This window comes from Meleagris gallopavo, chromosome 5 (assembly GCF_905368555.1).
Source record: "Meleagris gallopavo chromosome 5, MGAL_WU_HG_1.1, whole genome shotgun sequence".
NCBI classification, from domain to species: Eukaryota; Metazoa; Chordata; class Aves; order Galliformes; family Phasianidae; genus Meleagris; species Meleagris gallopavo.
The window spans coordinates 57566803-57585331 of NC_139408.1; the positions used below are offsets into that span (position 1 = coordinate 57566803).

Consider the following 18529-nt stretch of genomic DNA (forward strand, 5'->3'; position numbering starts at 1 on the left):
ACTGCTCCTACAGCGACTGCCGTTGGTTGAAGTCCCACTGCATGGCATTTTCTCCTTCAATTCTTCCTCTTGGGAGCTCTGGCTTAGCAACACTTTTTTGTCTGAAGCACTTTCATTCTTTCCCTCTCCTACCCCCAGAACATTCCAACTTGTAACGCTCTTTACGTTTCAGTTAGCAGCACAAAGGGACGATGGGCAAAGACTGGAGCAGCTCCTGGAAGGCACTGGACTGCTTTTGGTGCAGGGGGAGGAAGTTACACAAGGGGCAGCCAGCCTGGACTTGAGAAGCTGTAAGGGTAAGAGCCTCCTGAAGGGAATTTCAATGACAGCATCCAGGAGTCTCAATCCTGAAAGGAGTAACACAGTAAGGACGTGGATTTTGTTGTTGTTGGTTTTTTTTTCTGTTGCTGACTGAATTTATTGAAGATCCACAGATAAGGGTCTCCCATGCGGAAAAAAAACCCAGTAAGAGAAAAAAAAGTTTATAGGGTTAAGCTGTTTTGAAAGCAGGCCATTAAAAAAGGCAACAGCAGAGTGCTCTGCTGAGGGAAGCTCTGCAATCACTGCAGAAGATCACAGAATCAAAGAATTGTTTGAGTTGGAAGGGACCTTTAAAGGCCATCTAGTCCAGCTCCCCTGCAATCAACAGGGACATGCTGGAGTCCAGGATTTGCAAAGGAACGGCTGCTCTGGTTCAAGCAAACATCCACCTATTTCCAACAGGCACTGGAAAGTGATATAATTTTACCAAAGAAATGACCAGCATAGGAAAGTAATGCATACAGTGCTACACCCAATACTTCCTCAGCTTGGAAACCTGCTGAATCAGATAGGGGTTCTATGCTCTTAGTGAGCTCCAGTGGATTTACCTTCCCCCAGTGTGTTCAGTCTCTCCCCTCCAATCTCACGTAGCTTCCTTCGTTCACAACTCCCCACAGCAAAAGGTGGAAGAGGGGAGAGCATTTCTGATATCCCCTATGCTTTAAGTATCACAAACCCACAGTACAGCAAATGGAAACCAGGGCATAATGCTGAGGATGAACTGGCAACCACGAGATAAGCCAGGATGAAGAAATCTAAGGTTAAGATGTAAATCAAATGATCAACACCAATTAGATGGAGGCAAATGGAGAAGCCAACCAAGCAGATAACTGGGAAAGCAAATAGCTTGACAGGAAAGAACATCTGGACTACATGATGAGGTGGACAAACTTGTGCTACAAGCAGATAAAAGCCAAGTTAATGACTGTTCTGACCATATACTCGTGTCAGCAGGCCCCAGTAGAGTTTACTTCACAGTACTTAAGAACTGGCTCAAAACCCAAGGTCTCTGTAACAGTTATTTTCAAAAGCTGCTGGAAGACAACCAAGGGCCTCAAGGACAAACTTTTTAATTCACAGACTCACAGAATCATCAGGGTTGGAAAGGACCTCCAAGATCACAAGTCCGATCCCAACCCGTCCCCACCATGCTCACTGACCGTGTCCCTAAAATTCCCAAGGGGTAACAAGAGACCCGTGCAGAACAGGCTGCTTGTACACACACACCTCCTTCAACAGAGTACCTGCTACTGGGTGCAGAGAAACAGGGAGATGTGAAGCACGTGTGAAGGGTCCCTTCCAACCCAAACCGTTCTATGATCCTACGATTCAGGAATTGGCAGATATTAATCCTGGAGAGACAGGAAGCACTTTGGAGGATATGGTCAGGATGAAAAACCTGAGAAACAGTTTAAAAAAATTCCCAGGTACCAACATTTGGTGGTAAGGAATCCAACCAGCATGGCTGAAGCACTGCTGTAAGGCTTTGGAGCTTTGCAAGTGAACCAATCACACTTCTGCTAGCTGAGGTTGCGCTCTCAGAAAAGGAAACTCTCATTTTAGGATGCATTAAATGTTCTATGTAGACATTACTGAGCTGTCCCTAGAGGCCACCAGCACCTCCAACCCCTCGACAGGCAGAGTTTGGAGAAGAGTGTTACATAAAATAATGTAGAAAATTCACAAGGACAGATTAGTTTTACTGAGTAAAGAGAGAACTGAGGGAAGGCCTGGGAAACTCCAGCAACAGTCACCACTTTTTTTTGTTAGACATTTATTAGAAAAGCAAGTTGTTGTTCATTAAGTCTGCTGATACAACAGAAACATTTTTAAAACCTTCAAACTCTGTGTTCTCCTGTTACATTCAGGTGTTTGCTCATCTCCCTACACCTGGAAGGACCTTTACATCATATCAAATTCAAATTCATCCTTTGCACCACCAAACCATTCATAGCCTCCTCCTTTTGTCTGTGCTCCCTGGTAACAACGCCCTGCTATTTCTGATCCCAAAAAAGCAAATTAACACCACCATGATTGTGTGAAGTGGTTTCAAAAATGGTTAGAGAGCCCAAGAAACAGAAGAGAGTGTCTATTTATTGATGGTAACAACGTCAGCTAAAATAAATGGCCAAGGGCTTCGGTAGCAGCCCGAGGAGAAGCAATGTGCCATCTAGTGGGGATAAAATGGAGAAAGAAATGACAGGAGATCTGTTGTCTCCAAGGAGAAAGCTATTTTAGTGCAGAGCCCCTGTGAAAGCAGTGTTATATAAGCAGCAGCAAGAATTCATGCAGGGGAACTATTAATTTTAGGACTTCCAGTGTTTACTTCGATGCGAATCATTTTATACCACAAAGCCCAGCATCCCACCTTTCCCCCTTCTAACATAAAAACCTTCCTGCTTCATCGTGTCCCCAAATCTATTCTGTGTGTTCTATACACCCAAATCACCTGTTCCATTGTTGCTTCATGAAGTTCATTCAAATTCAGAGTATAGATACCTTCTTCTGTTCCAAAGATGATGTACTGATCTGAAAAACAAGAAGTGGTTTGTTTCAGAAGCTCCTTAGCACCTGTGGCAACAGGTGGGTTGCAAACACAAAAAATAGTGTTACCTTTAGTATCTGGATGAATCCACGATGTTGCACAGTTAATCTTCAAAGGGCAACCATCGAAAACTTTGGAGAAACATGCTCCCATCTGAAAGACACAGAAGCTGAGAGATTAAACAAGTTTCCAAAGCTTTTAACCTCCAGCACTCAGCCACGTAAGACACACCTGTATGCACCACTGCGGCCTTCTCTTCAGCCACAAACTTAAGTGGAACATGCAAAACGTTTCTATCTTCCCCCAAAATCTACAATGCAGCCTTCCAAACCTTTCCCTAGACTTCATATACATTAAGAAATGGAAAGAAGGATCTAAATTACGTGGATAATTCTTACCTACTGGTAAGAACAACAAGGAGTGCTTATGCAACTGTGTGAGAAGGCAAAACAAGCACAAACATTCTGTTACACCCTCTCCCATCACCACCTCCCTTCCCCTTTTATTAAAGAGAATGCCAGTGGAGATCACAGCCCACAGAGCCAGCGAGGTGTCCGTCCCTTCACCACCTGACTGAGCAGTGAAAGGAGGATTTTAAGAAAAGGATTTAATACACAAATAACTGAATGAAAAGTAGTCAGCTATGGCATGCAGGACACCAGCCCAGACGAGGTGTTGGCTCATAGCATAAACCTTCTGACACTCGACATGATGTGACAGCAGGCTTCCAACAATTCTGAGTGCAAATGAGATTTCTTACCAGCACCTTTGGCGTTGGTGGCAAACCATTGATTGCTGGCTTCTGTGGGAAGAGAGAAAGATCATCAAGTACGTCCCACGCATTGACATAACGCTAGCTTGAAAGGAAAGATGACATGAGGCAGCTGATCAGACTGAGAGCTGCAGTACTTACAGGAAAATCTCTTTTCTCTTTTTTACGTGGCAGCTGAGGGATCTGTCCGGATCCTTCTGCATTTTCCTCAATGAGTTTCAACATGCCGTCCCCATTTCCTACAAAGAAGCCCAGGTACACCTTGGAACTCACTTGACATAATGAAATAGAAAATATTTTGTTGCTCTATTGTTGCTCTTCCCCTATGTCTAGGAGCAGAGCATAATGAACTATAAAGCCTTACGTGGACATCTCAGGTAGCCAAATCCTTTCAAGGACAGCTGGCTACTCTTCTGCATACAAAGATACACAGTAATAATTCAGGTTCCTCGTTATCCAAACATTCCTTGGGCCAAGCAGAACTGAGAACAAAGCTGGGCCAAGGTCCTTACAGACAGTCCTTCCTGCACATGTGTTGCTTTTATTCGTGCAGGCACTGACTGGCTGAGCATCCCTGTTTGGGGAAGAACATTTTCTCCACGGGTCACAGCTCTAATAAGAACCAGCACACACACTGAAAGGAAAGATGTGCTTTGTGGTCAGTTTGTATTAAAATAACTGTCTACTGAAAACAAAGCTGATCCCAAACTGATTTCCTTTTACAGGAAACAAGTCACCTTTAGGAAATGCAGTGCATTTACCCAAGTCGCTGTATCTAGCGGTGAGCAATCCGGGGCTACTGATGCTGCTGGTCATACCAATGGGGGAAGAATCAGCCTGAGGCCCACAGACAGGAATACTCTGCCTCCTATGAGCTGGTGGGGCTCTGTTCTGTGAGTCAGGGAAGTGTTTTATCGTCTGAGATTTCTCATCATCCGGGAGGTTTTCCTCAGGGTAGCTGTTTATTCTTGGCTGCAACAAACAAAAGAGGTGATGATTACCTGGGAAATGGCATCCGGTAGCACACACTTTAGGCAAAGTTTAAGTCAAGATACACTGCTGCTATGTTAAAAAGGAATCAGCCTTTGAGCAAAGGCATCTGACAGAAGAACAATCTAAGAGGTATTCCTTCTCTGAAGGAAAAACCCCAGCAGCAGGCAGAACGCTGACCAAAAGGACATTTCACGCAGCATGCTCTCTTTAAAGAAAAAAAACCTAAAAGCCACTTTGCCAAGATCAGTGCACAATGCAGGAGTTCCCACAGGTCAAGACTGTACAGACTGCAAGCCAGCAAAAACATGAAGGCACATGAAGCCTGCCTGTAAGTGGTATTTAACAGGACTTACAACCTACTGACAGCATCCAAGGGCAGCACTGCAGAGGCTGCATGAGTGAGTTTCAAGCACCCTTGAAACTCACAATCACTTACCTTAGGGGGCAGTGGAGGTGGCCCTGCTCGCTTAAGGGTTGACCTAAAATGAAAAGATGCAGAAGCTGTCTTAGTTAAACCAACAACATAAATAGAATTGCTTGAGAACAAAGACTGTAAATAAGAGAAGCTAGATGCATAGAAAAGACCGACTGCAGCTTTGCACAAATGGAGTTAAACCAGAAGTCCAAGACTGGGGGGGAGGAAGAAAGCATGTTAATGTTGTTAGAGGTGTTGTTTTCATAAAAACCTACGTTCTTTCATAAATGCAGCTGTCAGAGAGCACTGCATGATAAGCACATCATACAGGTAAAGGGACTGGTTCTCTGCAGGCACCACCCTCCCACTATTTGAATGTTGCTTTTGTGTTTGTTTTACTAGAAAATGCTTCCTGACAGTGAAAATGCAGCATTTCTGGACCAGCCAGTAAGTCATGTCACAGAGCAGTGTCCTCCCCGGATTTGTCAAGGTGGCAAAACAAAACCACTGGAGGTCTATAAACAACAGTCCCAACTGCATCCAAACTCAGGACCCAGCAGCACGCAGGTTCCCAGCCACTCCGTGCAGTTTGCAGCTTTTCTTCTGGCTCAGAGGAGCTGCACAAACCCCGCAGAGCTCTGCAGAGATATCTGCATGCCCACGGCACTGTTAGGCCTGGGTGGATTAGTCAGTGCCAAGTCAGCCTGCAAGTATCAGGTGCTTCCATACACTCCAAAGGAGGAGAGCAAGGAAGAAAGCATCGCTGTGCATACGTTCTCCAGATGGTCAGACAACAGACAAGCGCGCGTTAGACCTTGGAGCACAACCAGCCTTCACTTTATGAGTGGCAAAGCTGCCTGCAGCCTTTTAAAGGAAGAGCTTTTGCCAGAGCACTGCCTGCTTAGCGAGAGCCACACGGAGCGAATGCAGCTGCACACGAAGGAGGTTCACTCACTCTTCAACATCTTCGCTCCCATCGCCAAACTTTGTAAGCAGTCCCCTAGGTGAGAGGTTTATAAAATTAAGAGTCCTGCTCTGAGGTTCACACATGCAACCAAATCCATTGGTGACACCATTCAGAACGAGCACCTCCCAGCCCTTCTCAAAGCAAAGCGCTCTCACTCACTGCATTAAGTCCTCTTCTCGAGTTGGCACAGTCCCTTCCTTCCCTTCCCACCTGCCCCCAGGAATCATAATAGCTCTCTTCCACACTACTGCTATCAGCATACCATTCCTTTCCCTATGTGGCACTGTAAATATTGCCAAATGCCTGCTAACAGTGCAATCGAAAAGGGGAGAACAAAGGAAGCCTCTGGGGGACAAATGGAGAAAGGTCTTTGCAAAGAAAAAGTGGCAGCAGATGGATTCCTCTGGTGCTGTATGCCCAAGACACAGCCTGCTTCCCATCACTGTGCAAACTGCAGTTTCAAAGCTACCCAGGGGCAGGAAGAGAAATTGTGACTGGAGGCTCAGGGCAGCCCTGGGAATATCATCCTGAGACAAACACAAATGGATTGAATTTTGCAAGCTGGCAATTTCCAAGTTGTGTCTTAAAAAAAGCCGTAAATAACATGGATTGCATGTGGAAATGTATTTCTTAGGATGCTGTTGTGGGACTGTGAAGTCTGGGCTTCTGCAGCCAGCAAGACTGAGCTGGAAGGGGCTGCAGAAAGCCAGAGCAACCCAGAACCTGCAGACAAAGCCTCAGCCTCAGGTGCGGAGACCTGAAAGCCATCAGCACACATCCTTCCATATCACCCAGCAAGGAATGGTGACAGCCCTAACAGGAAAATGGAAACGTTACACAAAAACTAACGCAAACAAATCTGCATGGCTGCACAATTTCCCTACAATGTATTCAATCTGAAGGAAAAAACAGCTGTCAACAGGAACTAGCAAAAAACTAACAGAACAAAGGCCCACCCATCCACAAAACCCACCTCCACAAGGCAGGAAATCTACACAAGTCATTTCTAAATGCTACAATGACTGGGAAAAGCCACCAAATAAGTTCCATCTCCAGGTACAGTGTTTGCTGTGCTGATTTCCAGCAAAGCGATTCCGGAGTCGAACAGATCCATCACCAAGGCTGATAAAAGCCCCAGCACGTGGAGAGCTGCAGTGCACATCCTCTCTGTGCAGCCCTGGGGTTATCCAGCACTGCTGGGCACACACAAGCTCTGCATTTCCTGTTTATCTTTCCCAACTGGAAGTGGATTCCAAGAAAGCGGTGCGGATTCACCATCCAGAAATGTTATGACTGTTCTTTCAGTGAGAGGGATGGTGTAGAAAACCCATATCTATTTCCAAGTTTACAGCAATGTTTGCTACAGATACATTCATTCTGCTTTCACAAAGTCTGGTTTAGACAGCGTTAGAAAAGCTACAGAATCGAATCAGGAAATTGCTTTGCAGGAGGGCAGGAAGATGGGAACTCAGAGCCCACCTCCCTCCTGCTGTCTGCATGGAGCTCACTGCTCACCACAAAGGCTTTCGGGCTCACGGAGGTCATGCAAACAACAGGAATGAGGGAATGAGAGAAGAGACTGTCACTGATGGACAGGCGAAGGCAGGGCCTTGAAAGCCTCGTGGAACTTGTACTGTGATGACAGTGAGAACAGAAAAATGAGCTGAGTTTAAAAAGACCCAAAGGCAATCTGCACGACGCAGTCATCCCTCAGGGGGCTGCAGTGTCAGCTGGCAGCTTATGCAAGACCTTATCTTCAAAAAAGCCAAAGAAATGTATTGTGTGCTGCTCAGCTCCAAACAAAGCTTGGAAATGGGCTCTGTTTGCCTGGCCGTTATTTCAACCTAAAGGCCACCTTCCCCGTGTATGCACATTGCTACTGCTGACTTCCATACTACTGCTCACAAATTCCAAATCCTAGAATGGCCTGGGTTGCAAAGGAGCACAGTGCTCACCCAGTTCCAACCCCCTGCTGTGTGCAGGTTGCCAACCAGCAGCCCAGGCTGCCCAGAGCCACATCCAGCCTGGCCTTGAATGCCTGCAGGGATGGGGCATCCACAGCCTCCTTGGCAACCTGTTCCATTGCCTCACCCCCTGGAAGAGGATGCCCAAGGAGGTTGTGCACGTCCCTTTAGAGGCAGAAGGTGGTAGTTTGCAGCCCAAGGAAGCCACAGACATGTTCAGTTCAGCCCTAACATGGGCAGAGTTGTGCTCTCTCACCTCAGGGCAGCTTCAGCCCAGGGGAAATCATAGCTCTGCCTCCAAGCCTGCAGCCTCAAACCCTGAGCAGGATGACAACACCCCCAGCACTCACAGCACTGCATGTGCAGAGCTCTTTTCTGCTTTGCCTATTGCCAAGCCCTGACTGTAGCCACAGGATGTCACAGCTATATGAACAGCTCACAAGAGAAGTGTAAGGGCAGCACAGGATCCTGAACTCAGCCCTTGCAAGGTTACTGCTTTTCCTTCCAAAAATTACCTCTGGCAGCATTATTTCAGCAGGGTTGGCATATTTGAATGCTTTGCTTTGCTTTCCATCTACAAGTTTTAAGTAAACCACTGTTCATCATTAAAAGAGATTAAAATCCATTCCCCAAGACAAGGACCAACCAACTGCAGGACAACTGCAAACCAGATAAAATTTCCTTTCATTTTTTTTTTTATTTCTAAAAGGACTTGAGCTGACGGTGTGGTTTTCCAGCTCAAAGTTTTTTCTTTTCAGACTCTATTTTCTCATTAAGTCACACAAAAACCAAGATGTTTTTAAACTCTGTACTCACTTGCTGCTTCCACCTTCAACAAAAGGATTCCAATGCGAAGCAAAATCGGTACCAGCTGCCACAACCTGAGGATGCAGAGATGGTTATTGTTTTTTCCCCTACCAAACAGAAGCCAAAGTATGAAAAGGCCTGGGACATTCCCAAGCGACCCATAAGAATAAAATAAAATTCCAAAGTGAGGTCATATTTTACAGTATTGTTACAATTATTGAAAAAATAATGTCTTCTCCTTCGGCTCAGACTGAAAAGCAGCATCTGAGAATGGCACAGTGCCAGCAGCAATTAATATATAACATGAAAACAACAATTTATGATGAGAGATGGATTTTCCAGTCAGAGCACTTCCAAGACACCCAGCACAGCACAGCCACCTCCAGACTGAGAGCATTCCTGTCACTACACATAGAGCAAGGGGACCTCATCAGTAACAAATGGATAAATCTCAGATGTCCCATTCAAAAAGGATGAACTTTGTTTAAAACACAGAAATGGGGTATTTCTGGAGCACTGAGAGCTGGCGTCTCCAAATCACAGTTACTGGCAGCTGTTTCTATTCACATCACTTAGCAATGGAGCCCTCATACACACAGCCACACAGAGACCCAAAAGGAGGCTCATTATCTGCTCTTCAGTAAGCTGCTGAGAGCTGGGATCAACAGCAGCAGCTCATGGGGGCAAAAATCCTGCATGCTGCACTGCCAGGAGCAAGTAGCAAATAAACCGATGACAGAAAGACCAGAGACTCAAATGCAGAACAGCCTCTTCACATTATCAGATTAATTGGCTCTTGTAGTTTTTCTCATCTGAGCGTGACTCTCTGCACAAAGCACAGAGGGCAATTCATTTTCTTAAAAATGTGGTGATTGTCTGGGGACCAAGAGTAGTCTTCTCATGACTCTGTGCCTCAGACACATACATACTACTTGGAGTTGAACTGCAACACAAGGAAAGTGCTGTGATTTGAAGAAATGAAGGAAAATCCAAACTTGTCCTTACCATTTCATCCCGAGCTTCTGTTTCTTTCCGCAGAGGGGGCTCAAACTGGAGCTTATCAACTACAAAACATGATGTTGTCTGCTTTAATACACTCAGCATTGTGCTGATGCCCTTCCAGTGCTTACTGCAGTGAAACACGTGTTGTAGAATGGTGCAGGAACATTCATAACACTTAACTGGACTATAAAATGACGATCGCTGCAAGTCCTATTATTACCCAAATGCTTGAATTTGCAAATGTGAAACACACAGGAAGAGATGAAAAGTAATACCAAGTTGCAATATGAAAGCACATTGATATGTAACTGTATAACCACAAATTATTTTTAATGCACGTGGGGAAAAAAAAAAAAGTAAAAGGCTTTTAACAGTATGCCTCCTAAAAGTGAGACGTATGTGACTCAGAGCAGCCAGTATTTATGCTACCACAAGCATTTGTCCAAACCCCGAAAGAGTTTCTATGCTCAAAATTTCATCTTAGATCTAACAGAGTAGAGCATCAATCTTGTTTTAAAAGGAAATAAAAGGTTTTATGAAAAGAAAATGCACGGAGTTGGCACACACCCTGGTGAGGACAGCTATTAAAATCACAGGTCAGGGTCAAGAAAAGATTTAATTAATGAATTTGAATCAGTGTGAAGAAAAACACAAAATCACAGAATGCCAAGGGTTGGACGAGAACCACAAAGATCACTTTGTTCCAACGCCCTGTCATGGACAAAGTGCTACCATTTTACTGTATCATATCACAGAATCACAGCATGGCCTGGGTTGCAGAGGCCCACAGTGCTCACCCAGTTCCAACCCCCTGCTGTGTGCAGGTCGCCAACCAGCAGCCCAGGCTGCCCAGAGCCACATCCAGCCTGGCCTTGAATGCCTGCAGGGATGGGGCATCCACAGCCTCCTTGGGCAACCTGTTTCCTTGCAGAATAACAGCTAATGGAGTCATGGGAAAATATGCCTTTCTAACTATCAAGTCACTCTTAATTTTTGGTGCTTACTTGTAATTAGTGATTTTGTTATTTTGTAATGCTTAAGGTGAGATCACAGAACTGGAAAAACTACATTGGCCACAAAAGATTTCTACCTAAACATTACTGTGCAGCAATGAGATGAAATGAAACGGAACAATATGTGAGTTTTAATTTCAGTTTTGGAAAAACGGTGCTGGTAGTGCTGCCCAGAGAGCTGTGGGTGTCCATCCCTAGAGGTGCTCAAGGCCATGGATGAGCCTTGGGCAGCCTGAGCAGGAGGGAGGTCTCCCTGCCCATGAAGGGGTTGGGGCTGGGTGGGTTTTAAGGACCCTTCCAACCCAACCATTGTGTGATTCTATGAAAATATCATTGAAGATTCATGTGTGTGCACTGTTTCTTCTGCTTTTGTTTCTCATATGTGCCTACAGTGGAACAGAATTTCCAGGGTATGCAGCTGAACAACGACCCCAATGTCCTCCTATTGGTAGAAACAAAGCACCACCACCATGTGGGTGAAATACATCAGGAACTTACAGTTTATCTCTGATGCTGTTCTTTCTGCCCTAACATTCCTGTTTGTAGAACGAATCGTATGGCGAATAACAGAATGAGGCTGCAAGGAAATAAAAATAAGAAGTTATGTGGTTTTATGTCAGATCTCAATCAACAACCAAACCAACAAGGAGGAAGAAGAGGTGTTGCAGACTTGCATATTGAAACATACATTGTCTTTGTCCTAGCCAAGACCCAGGACCACACTTCCTAGACAGAAGTGTGACAAACTGCTAAGATGTCCTGGTTCCTCCAGCACAGCATCTTACAGGATGCTCTAAAAATGGGGCAGTGCCCCTGTCAAGTTGCAGTCATACATGGTGAGAGCAAAACAAGATATTTAAACAGTATTTTTACCCAAAATCAGAAAATGAAAGATGTTCTTACCTCAAAATCATCATCATCCACTTCACTGCAGTGTGTGTGGTTGTCAGGATTATTAACTTTGTCCAACAGCTCAACTGCTAAAGATCGTGAAAGACCAGGCTGACCTACAAAGCTATGCTAAAACCACAAAAAAGAGCAAGTTACAACATACACTTGATCTGCAACTTGAAATAACAAACGTTCAATTCAGAATGCTACTGAATTTTGCCTCTTTTCTGGGGGCTCAACTATTTCTTTAGCCATACTCGATATCCCCCCCAGTAAGCAAGGAAATGACACACTTTTGGCCAGTTGTAAACTGGGAAGTAATCTCAAACAATTACATGTTAACTTCATTTTTTATATAAGTAGTAGCTTGGTCAAGTGTAGCAAGACAGGAAAAATACGAAAGAGATCAGTTTTCTGTTTGTGTGGCAGGAAGGGTGAACACCTACATGGCTATGCCTTATGGGCTGATGCACCCACCTGTACAAAGGACACGCTGAAGAGAGAACACCAGACAACCTCCTGTAATTATCCCTACCAAATGTCAAATAAATCCTTCTCCCTGAATAAAATCTCGCTACTTCTCATAGCTGACTAATGTCTCCTTCATTCAGATTTCACCACACACTGTAGGATCAGAGAAAGAACACTGTTCCAGTTTGATTTCCCATTGATTCGCTGCTCATTTTGAAGCAAGAGATCACTTATGGCTGTTGCACAACGTCCCCTGTCACTTACAGCAAGGAGTCTGTCTGCTGTTGGTCTCTTCTTTGGATTTTTTGTAAGTGCTATTTTGACAAAATTATGGAATGTTGATGACCTTAAAGAAAGAAAAATGAGGTTTTCTATTTATTTTCAGGAAGATATTTATGATTTAAATTACTGAACAAAAGAGATGCACAAAGTTGGAACGCTGCCTAAGTACCTCCACGCACCCCAGGTTTGAATAATTATGTTACCAAGTTAACAAAATAGGGGAAATATAAATCCAATTACTGGACCTTGCATGGCAAATGTTTCAATAGCATAGAGAAAACAAATTAAGCACACGAGGCACTATTTCAGCTTTTTCCAGAGTCAGTTGTTACAGAACTAAGCATTGGAAATAAAAACTGTGACTCAGGTATCCAGCAAACCCTCAAACTCCAGGCAAACCCACGTAACTGATCTTGGCTACAGATAGGAAAATAAAGTACAAAATTCCAGACAAAGTTCAGTCTTTAGGTGGTTCTTCTTCTGTGGACAACATAAGCCCTAGTATGTTTGATTTTGAATTATGTCCTGCTGATGGAGCTCAGTTCCCCCATTTGCTCTTCAGGGACACTTGGAACAACCAGTGAGCTGCTTCTCACTGAGTCTTCCTTCAGGTAAAGTCACATCTCAAGCCAATGAGTTTAAAACCAACCTATGCTATTATTCACAGCCTTCCACCTTCAGTAGTGACAAGTATGAAGACAACCTATGAAGAAAAGTTGAATTGGGTTTGTTTAGCTTGGAGAAGAGAAGGCTGCAGGGAGACCTGATTGTGGCCTTTAATGCTTGAAGGGAGCGGATAAACAGGAGGGGGAACGGCTGTTTGTGAGGGTGGGTGGTGATAGGACAAGGGGGATGGTTTTAAACTGAGACAGGGGAGGTTTGGGTTGGATATGAGGAGGAAGTTTTTCAGCCAGAGGGTGGTGAGGCAGTGGAACAGGTTGCCCAAGGAGGCTGTGGATGCCCCATCCCTGCAAGCATTCAAGGCCAGGCTGGATGTGGCTCTGGGCAGCCTGGGCTGCTGGTTGGTGACCTGCACATAGCAGGGGGTTGGAACTGGAGGAGCACTGTGGGCCTTTGCAACCCATGGTTCTATGAAGCATTTTTTTGTTCATAATGTCTACAACATACTGAGCAAAGAAAAGGGCTTAACCTACCATTTTGCTTTTTCCTTTAGCTTTGGTGGTTGAAAATTACTTTTTGACATTAAGAACAAAGCCCTGAAGGTAAAGGAAAAAAAAGGTTATTATATGGAGGAAAAAGATCCATTTTCATTCTGGTATCTAAACACTTTAAATTAATAGTTTATGATAAGAACCGTAATGGTGAAACTGGATTACAGCCTCTACAGTGTTAGAGGACAGACATGGTAAAGCTGATGATTTTCTTATCTTTAAATAAAATCTTCTTAATGCCATGCATAATCCTGTTAAGCAAAAGGTTTCGGTTTCTCTACCAATTTATTATACTTAATCGCAGCGCTGCAGACACTACAATTAAAAAAATAATTTTAAATCTCCATTTACAATTTCAATTCTAAATTTAAGCCTTTAGCTTCGGACCGGTGTCTTCAACACAGACACGGCTCATGCAGCAAGGAGCTGCTTGGTGAAGGAGCCTTGAAGAAGGCTGGGCTGCAGGCAGCAGTCCCCGCTGGGGCTGAAGGGGATGAGCAGGGTAAGCAGGGTGCCCTGCCCACACACCTCATGGGGTGCAGGTCGAACATGGGGGGCTGAAGCTCCGCCAGCTCGATGGCTGTGATGCCGACTGCCCAGATGTCACAGAGCTGGTTGTAGCCGCCGTTCTTCTCCACCGCCGCCACCTCTGGGGCCATCCTTCAAACAGAAGACATCGCTCGGTCAGAGAAAAGAGCCAAACAGGAATCGGTGCCCACACACGGAGTCACGCAGCACGACAGGTGACTGCAGTGCAGAAAGCCCCACCAGGAGGCTGCTGTGCCTCCCCTCACCCGGCAGCAGGGGAGAAAACACAGAAGCTGCGTGTTCTACCTGAGGTCACCAACTGGCCAGCAGAGCTAGGAATAGACCCAGAGCCTCATGACTCCTGGTGCAATGCTTTAATGACCAGATAATCTTCCTGCCCTGCGTCCTCCTGCTGCAGGATAAGGAGGGCAGCAAACAATTAAATGCCATTGTCTGGATTAAGCTGCATGTACACATCGAGTCAGTACTAAGAACATCACCCTAAAAGAAAGGCATCTGGTAGTGTCAGAACTCAAAGGCAGTTAATTTACATCCATAATCCAGCTCAAGATTTACGCTGATACGACTGCATATGGAATGCTGTCTTACGTGGAAAATTAAGTACTAGAGATGATTAAAAGATTGTTTAAAAACTGTTTTTCTGCTGTGCAGAAGGAAATGTGAAGAAAACTGAAAGACATCTTTGGGTTTATTCATGAGAAGGATAAAAAGTTAGTGAGAAACTAAACGGCCACTGGGTTGCCCAAGGAGGCTGTGGATGCTCATCCCATCCCTGCAGGCATTCAAGGCCAGGCTGGATGTGGCTCTGGGCAGCCTGGGCTGCTGGTTGGCGACCTGCACATAGCAGGGGGTTGGAACTGGATGAGCACTGTGCTCCTTTGCAACCCAGGCCATCCTATGGTTCTGTGATTTTATTATGCATTCAGAACCTGAGAACCCAAGCTCTTGGTATGATTTGTAAATACAGGCTTAGCTTTGCAAGCACATAGCAATGGAAATAGTTTCTTACCAGTAAGGGGTACCGATAAATGATTTCCTCTTTGCAATGGTGGCTGTTATTTTTGCTGCTACACCGAAGTCAGCTGGAAAATGAAATCATCGTTCATTTAGAAATCTGATTTTAACACTCTAATTCCATTCTAGGAAGTGCCATGTTATGAAAAAGCACTCTTTCCTAATGCAAATTAAAAATTCATTCAGCTTCGACAGTTAAAGGTTAATAGTAAGATCAACTAATGTCAGTGAACAAGTATTTTTGAATTAAAACCATTCGTTTCTACAGCTCACTCACAATCCTGCTCCCCTCCTCACTGGTTTTCCATCTCACCAAGCAGCAATCTTACAAAATTCAGTGGTATTCAATGTAATAGTCGAGAGGAAAACCAGCGTCATGCTTTGGAAACAGTACTATTCCTGTTACTTCCAGAGGAGCCATGGGGGGCCATCTGTTCTTGCTTCTGGAGAGTCAGTCTAGGGGACAATTACCCCTCACTGAGAGCTGCAGACAATCAGATGGTCTCACAGAACCAAAAGACATTCATGTCCAGCTTTATTTTTATTGCATGATAGCTGGAGGACAGTTGTGGACAGATCTAACTAGCTTGGCAGGCGAATGTAAGGTACCAGTGTGTAAGCCAAGTTTAATGGAGCTAGTGGAAGCTCCTATCAGTTTCAAGGTTTTTTACTTTCTGAGGGGCAGCAAAGCCCCACAACCACTCCTATTTCAACCCCAGATTATGACTGTCACATTCTGTCTCCCACCTTGTCTGCTCCTTCCTTCCTGAAGAGCCCTCACAGCACGTAGGCTCCTATGAAGAGGCAGCAGACAGGCAGATGGGAGTTCTGACAAAAGATTCAGGCTGCCTGTGCCCCTCTACATGCAAAGTGGCATTAGAGGACGCCAGCAACCTAATCTCTTTAAGTGCTTGTCTGTGGAACCCAGAGTGCTTGACAAAGGAGAGTTTCCTCACCTCCACCTGCATGGAAACACCCAACGCCATATGCTGGGCTGGAGGCACAGCCAGGAACAGACCCTGCACTGCAACAGGCTGCCAGGTGCAGAATTGCCCTTCTGGCTAGGAACGTACCCATCAACATCCAGGTAACCTCAGTCCCAGGGAAAGCTGGGAGGTTTCAGGGCTGGTTGGCCGAGAAAAGCAATTACTGTAACTTCGTAACAGAATGCAAGGCTTCTCATCTCCTCCATGTGTGTGTGCCCATGGACACACACCTTCTGTTGTCCACTACTGACCTCCAGCACTCTGAGATGTTCTTACACACAAGAGGTTTATGTCACAGAGAACATTATCTAACAAAACTGGTTGCACCAATACAGGAGTTCTGCTGGAATGTGCTTTATCGTTTATAGGAAGCTCAATCATTGCTGTACATGTGCTGCTCAACAAAAACAAGGCCATACAAAATCTGAATAATCTCACCAAGAAAAATTCCTGCCTTAAAGAAAAGCTAAAAGACCATTTGCTCAATTCATGATTGACTGCATCCAAAATCTCCTATTTGCTTTCTGTCTTCATGTTAAATTCTGGTCACTTACCTAACTTGATGTCTCCATGGTCTGTTAGTAGAATATTTGCACCCTAAAACATAATAAATAGAATATTAAAATGCATTGTCAGGAATATTTTCCTGCAGTAGAAAGTTTAAGGGTTCCCAAAGTTCCCAGTTACCTTTATATCTCTGTGCATTTTCCCCTTCATATGCAAATAAGCGAGACCCTGGAAATAAAAAGAGACGTAACCCTTCATTATCACTCCTGTTAACAGACTGCAAAGCCAGTCCCATTCAACCAGTTTTAATTACTGAATGTATTTTATTGGAAAATTAAATAATTGAGATTTGCAGATAGGAAGTGTGCTGGGTTCTGTTCCTCATCTCTCCCAGCTGCAGCCAACGCACGTGAGGACTCATTCAGTCAGTCACTGCTGAGCATTTTATGTTGGTAAACGGACATGTTCAGAACAAGCCTCAACTCACAGCACTGCTTTCCTTGACTAAAATTAGCTGTATGTTTGAAATCCTGAAGGTTTCAACAAACAGGTGCCCGTGTAGCCGTCGAGCTGCCCGTCCTGCAATACCAGTTCCTGCAGCAGCAGGAGATCAGGAACAGAAGTGCCAGGTAAGGGATTGGATGGGCCTGCACCTCCACCTCCAGCAGGGAGCAGTTCAGCCACTGCTCCTGGGAAAGGTGTGGCTTCACGATTCTCTTCTGCAATTATCCACGGATGCAGACAGCAGGGATGGAAATGTTCCTTGCAGAAACACTGTCTGCATCACCTTATCTTGTATTTCTACAACGACGGGCAATCAGAAAACAAAACAGTTGTAGCCACCTGGTTTTTTTCTCTATAAATGATTAGAATTTAATGCCATAATCAAGGCGGTTCAAAACACATCTTTTTAAAAATTTAATTATTATTATTACCCAGTTACTTACCCTCCTTACTGGGTATTAGCTGCTTTCTGCAACGACAGTCAGAACTTTGTCCTGAACAACTTCTGCACTGAACGGCTGTGTTAGAACAAGGCATGAAAACTGCCCAGACAGCACTGTGGTCACAACCTGCAAAGACCTGTCTTCCACACTTTCACTGCCACCACCAGGATCACCAAGGAGCCAGGAACAGGACTGAGTTTTAGTATTTTGGTCCTGCAGTGGGATCCACAGAGACATCCACCTTTGCAAATTACAGCACGAAAGCAGCACTGTTCTGACAGTGATTCTAAGCAAATATTTGCACAACCTTGCTGTGCTTCTTGCTGATTTTTATTATGCAATACGGAAAACTGTCTGATTGGCCTCAAGTAGACTCCCAGTGCTCACAAATGGAAGTGGTGGTACAGCACTGTCTTCTGAAATCGCTCATCTTCTGTCTCTACTGTCGTACACAGCCTCTATCATATATGACTATAATACATCTGTAGAAGAACAGTACCTGCAAAGTCTCTCTGCAAACATATGCAATTTGTAACTCTGACAGAGGTCCCGTGACTGAAAACAAAGATAAAAAGTGTGTAAGTCTACAGCCTGTAGCGTGTAAATAACATTGTGAAGCAGCCAAATAGCAGTACTGCCATGAGAGTGAAGAGCCTTTTTTTTACATGGACTGTATTTTACACTGAGCTGAAACGAGGGTTTTGTTTGTTTGCTTCACAGAAAGGCTTTTTGCAAGAAAAACAACAGCACACTAAGAGAAGACAATATCCACAATGAGATTACATATTCAATTAGCACCATTTCTGGTTGCAAACTTCTTAAAGGTCTTTTTTTTTCCGTGTCTTCAGAAAAAGGAGATCAACTACCACTGCACACCAACAATGAATGGTGCAGGGCTGGCAGAAGGCAGC

The 18529-nt window shown here is 44.6% G+C and overlaps 1 protein-coding gene across 3 annotated transcripts in view; it reads right to left on the reverse strand.

Annotated features, from left to right (window-relative positions):
• The window catches only part of MAP4K5 (mitogen-activated protein kinase kinase kinase kinase 5), a 59757-nt gene that overhangs the window by 8724 nt on the left and 32504 nt on the right, over positions 1–18529 (reverse strand). For 2 of the 3 annotated variants that reach the window (XM_085225914.1, XM_085225916.1), the window contains 18 exons: positions 18118–18173; positions 16852–16899; positions 16719–16761; positions 15174–15246; positions 14144–14275; positions 13598–13660; positions 12426–12507; positions 11703–11819; positions 11298–11376; positions 9790–9848; positions 8794–8858; positions 6002–6046; positions 5068–5110; positions 4400–4610; positions 3780–3877; positions 3627–3668; positions 2935–3019; positions 2771–2850 (listed from right to left, as the gene is read on the reverse strand). In XM_085225914.1, the coding sequence (XP_085082040.1) occupies positions 2771–2850; positions 2935–3019; positions 3627–3668; positions 3780–3877; positions 4400–4610; positions 5068–5110; positions 6002–6046; positions 8794–8858; positions 9790–9848; positions 11298–11376; positions 11703–11819; positions 12426–12507; positions 13598–13660; positions 14144–14275; positions 15174–15246; positions 16719–16761; positions 16852–16899; positions 18118–18173 (1421 nt within the window). The remainder of the gene's footprint in view (positions 1–2770; positions 2851–2934; positions 3020–3626; positions 3669–3779; positions 3878–4399; positions 4611–5067; positions 5111–6001; positions 6047–8793; positions 8859–9789; positions 9849–11297; positions 11377–11702; positions 11820–12425; positions 12508–13597; positions 13661–14143; positions 14276–15173; positions 15247–16718; positions 16762–16851; positions 16900–18117; positions 18174–18529) is intronic. The other variant, XM_085225915.1, reaches the window with a different exon arrangement.